A 2,455-nucleotide genomic window follows, 5' to 3' on the forward strand; every position below is an offset into this window, starting at 1 on the left:
ATGATACAAATGTACCAACAGCCTGAGCACACTGGACATGAAACAATGATACGGATGTAACCATGTGCTAATTCATGTATTATCTGACCAGTACTAGTGCTCCCAAGTCAAAATGCCATGTGCATTCAACAGGTTACGTTGATAAGTGAGTGTAAAAAAAATAAAAAATAAATGATCAGGAAAAGTTTGCGGCACACCTGAGAGTTCCTGTTGAACACCGGTTGGGAATCACTGGGCGATAGGACCACATTTTCTTCAAAAATGTATGAATATTTATTCAAATAAATACACACTGAAATAGTAAATAATTTAAACATAAGCATGTATCCAAGAAAAACATTTTCTTGACACAAATAAATTAACACATTTTTGCAATGTCATTCAGGAGGCATCCCTCCTCAGAAAAGCGCACTTTGAAATACTTGAAAGTTCAAGGATTCAGTCTTGAGTTTGAGCATTTTAAATTCTCTTTTAGAAGCTTATCAGGGCAGAGGTTCCTAAGGGAATGCGCTGATCTGTCCCGAACAATCCTTCATCCACGGACCGGGTGACGTCTTTCTTTGGTCCAAGTTCCTGTTCTTCATGGTCCATAACTGACTCTGAAGGAGACGAAAACAGATAGGATTAAAACAATGTTTTACCGCCCGAATTTTAGTCACTCTCAGTCAGATATCATTAACATGGCATAAATTGTGGCAAAATGTGTAAAATTGCAGGAAATTCACTCACACTGCAAAAATGTCTACCACTACGTGACAGAATGTCTAAACTTGTAGGAAATTTTCTGTAGAACTCCCAAAAAATGTCTCTGCCCCATCAACATGTGTAGAATTGAAGGAAATTAACTTAACTGAAAATGTTCTCTTTGTATGTCAAGAGGGGGCGACTAAAATGTTTAGCCAGGGCTAGGGTCTAACATGGTTAAAACCTTTCATAGGCCTGTGTATATAAGGGAAAGACCACATGTGTTTTTTTTCTTTCATGAGAGTACTTTAATAATGTATCTCCACTCAGGTGTATTTCAATAATTATATAAAATAGTCTATGCTGAATATTTTTTAAACATTTATCCCCTCACCATTGTTTAAAACCGCTCTATTGTGCGTAATGGTCCATGCTCTGCGTCTTACCATATTCGGAGTGTGGTAGCTAATCTCCCAAAGCCATTCAGGGAGCTCTGGCCATGCGGCTCTCGTGCTGTCCCGGGGACCCGCTCTCGTCGTCCTGTCGCGTTTTAAAGTCCTGAATAGCCTTTCTGTTCTGGAAGTCAATCAGTGCCATGGTGATCACTGCATTCCAGCAGTTATCTTCACCGGAGCACCGAAAATCGATCTCCTTATTGTCCGTGGTAACAATGGTGAAGTAGACAAACTTGCCGGTGCGCTCAACACAGTCCACTTTCTTGATAGACTGGAGTTTGAGCTCCTTGCTCTTGGTTCGCTTCTGCGTGTCGGCGTAGATGTTGAGGCTATCCGTGGTCAGGACACACGTCTTCCTTTTCCAGAACTGAAGGAGGTTGTCACTCCTCTTCTCCAGCTCTCCCTCTTTCAGGACCTCGGAAATCTGCTCTGCTGACATTTTCATGTTTTTTTTTATCAGTGATACAATTCGGGTTGTGTTTATAGTTTTTGGAGAGAAGCAGACGCTGGCAGAGGTGGTGGATTCCTCAGTTGTTTCTTCCCGAAGTCCTCGGAGAAGGAGCTTCTCAGCGGAGGCTTGATAATCCAGAGTTGCGTTATGAATGAACAGAGAGTGGCGGAGTTATATATATAGCAGAGCGTCTGGGCCCTTCCCACTTGACGTCAGTCGGTTTAGGAATGCATCAACAGTTGCCTGAGTAAGTCATGGTGGGCGTGGGGTCGGAAGTCCTGGCGCTGGGTTTAGCTAACTTGGAACTAATTACATCTCCAACATGTTAATTAGTAACCACGCATCCTACTTGAGGGCTGAATCCAAACATTGACCCCACACAGTAATGACTTTGACTCATGCTTTGAGAAAAACGGTCGTATTACCAGAAACCAAAAGGACTAGTCAATTCAGTCCATAGCAAAATCAGTTCTGATCATAAACATTCTTTGTGGGATAAATATAATTAGAAACGCAGTATTATAGCCTATATGTATTTATGAGGTAAAGGTCTGTTATTAAATATGTATTAATCATTTATTTGATGTTTCCATTTTAATTCCTCCCTTGCTGACTCTGCAACATGTGTGTCTGGGTGATGGGAAAATGGCAGACAACGGATTTCCATTCTAAATAAACTGATAATAAAGTATATTATATTCTTTTCTATCAGTATTCTACCAGTTACAGTTGAAGTCTGAAGTTTACATACACCTCAGCCAAATACATTTAAACTCAGTTTTTCAAAATTCCTGACATTTAATCCTAGTAAAAATTCCCTGTTTTAGGTCAGTTAGGATCACCACTTTATTTTAAGAATGTGAAA

At 40.3% G+C, this 2,455-nt stretch overlaps 1 protein-coding gene across 1 annotated transcript; it reads right to left on the bottom strand.

Annotated features, from left to right (window-relative positions):
- Window positions 1-249: 249 nt before the first annotated feature.
- On the bottom strand, window positions 250-1,732 carry phlda2 (pleckstrin homology-like domain, family A, member 2). The gene is made up of 2 exons (XM_023984721.2): window positions 1,131-1,732; window positions 250-599 (listed from the first exon to the last, which is right to left on the bottom strand). The coding sequence occupies exon 1, from the start codon at window positions 1,582-1,584 to the stop codon at window positions 1,168-1,170; it is 417 nt and encodes a 138-aa protein (XP_023840489.1). The 5' UTR covers window positions 1,585-1,732; the 3' UTR covers window positions 250-599; window positions 1,131-1,167.
- Window positions 1,733-2,455: the final 723 nt, after the last annotated feature.

Source organism: Salvelinus sp. IW2-2015, linkage group LG4q.1:29 (genome assembly GCF_002910315.2).
Source record: "Salvelinus sp. IW2-2015 linkage group LG4q.1:29, ASM291031v2, whole genome shotgun sequence".
Lineage (NCBI taxonomy): Eukaryota > Metazoa > Chordata > Actinopteri > Salmoniformes > Salmonidae > Salvelinus > Salvelinus sp. IW2-2015.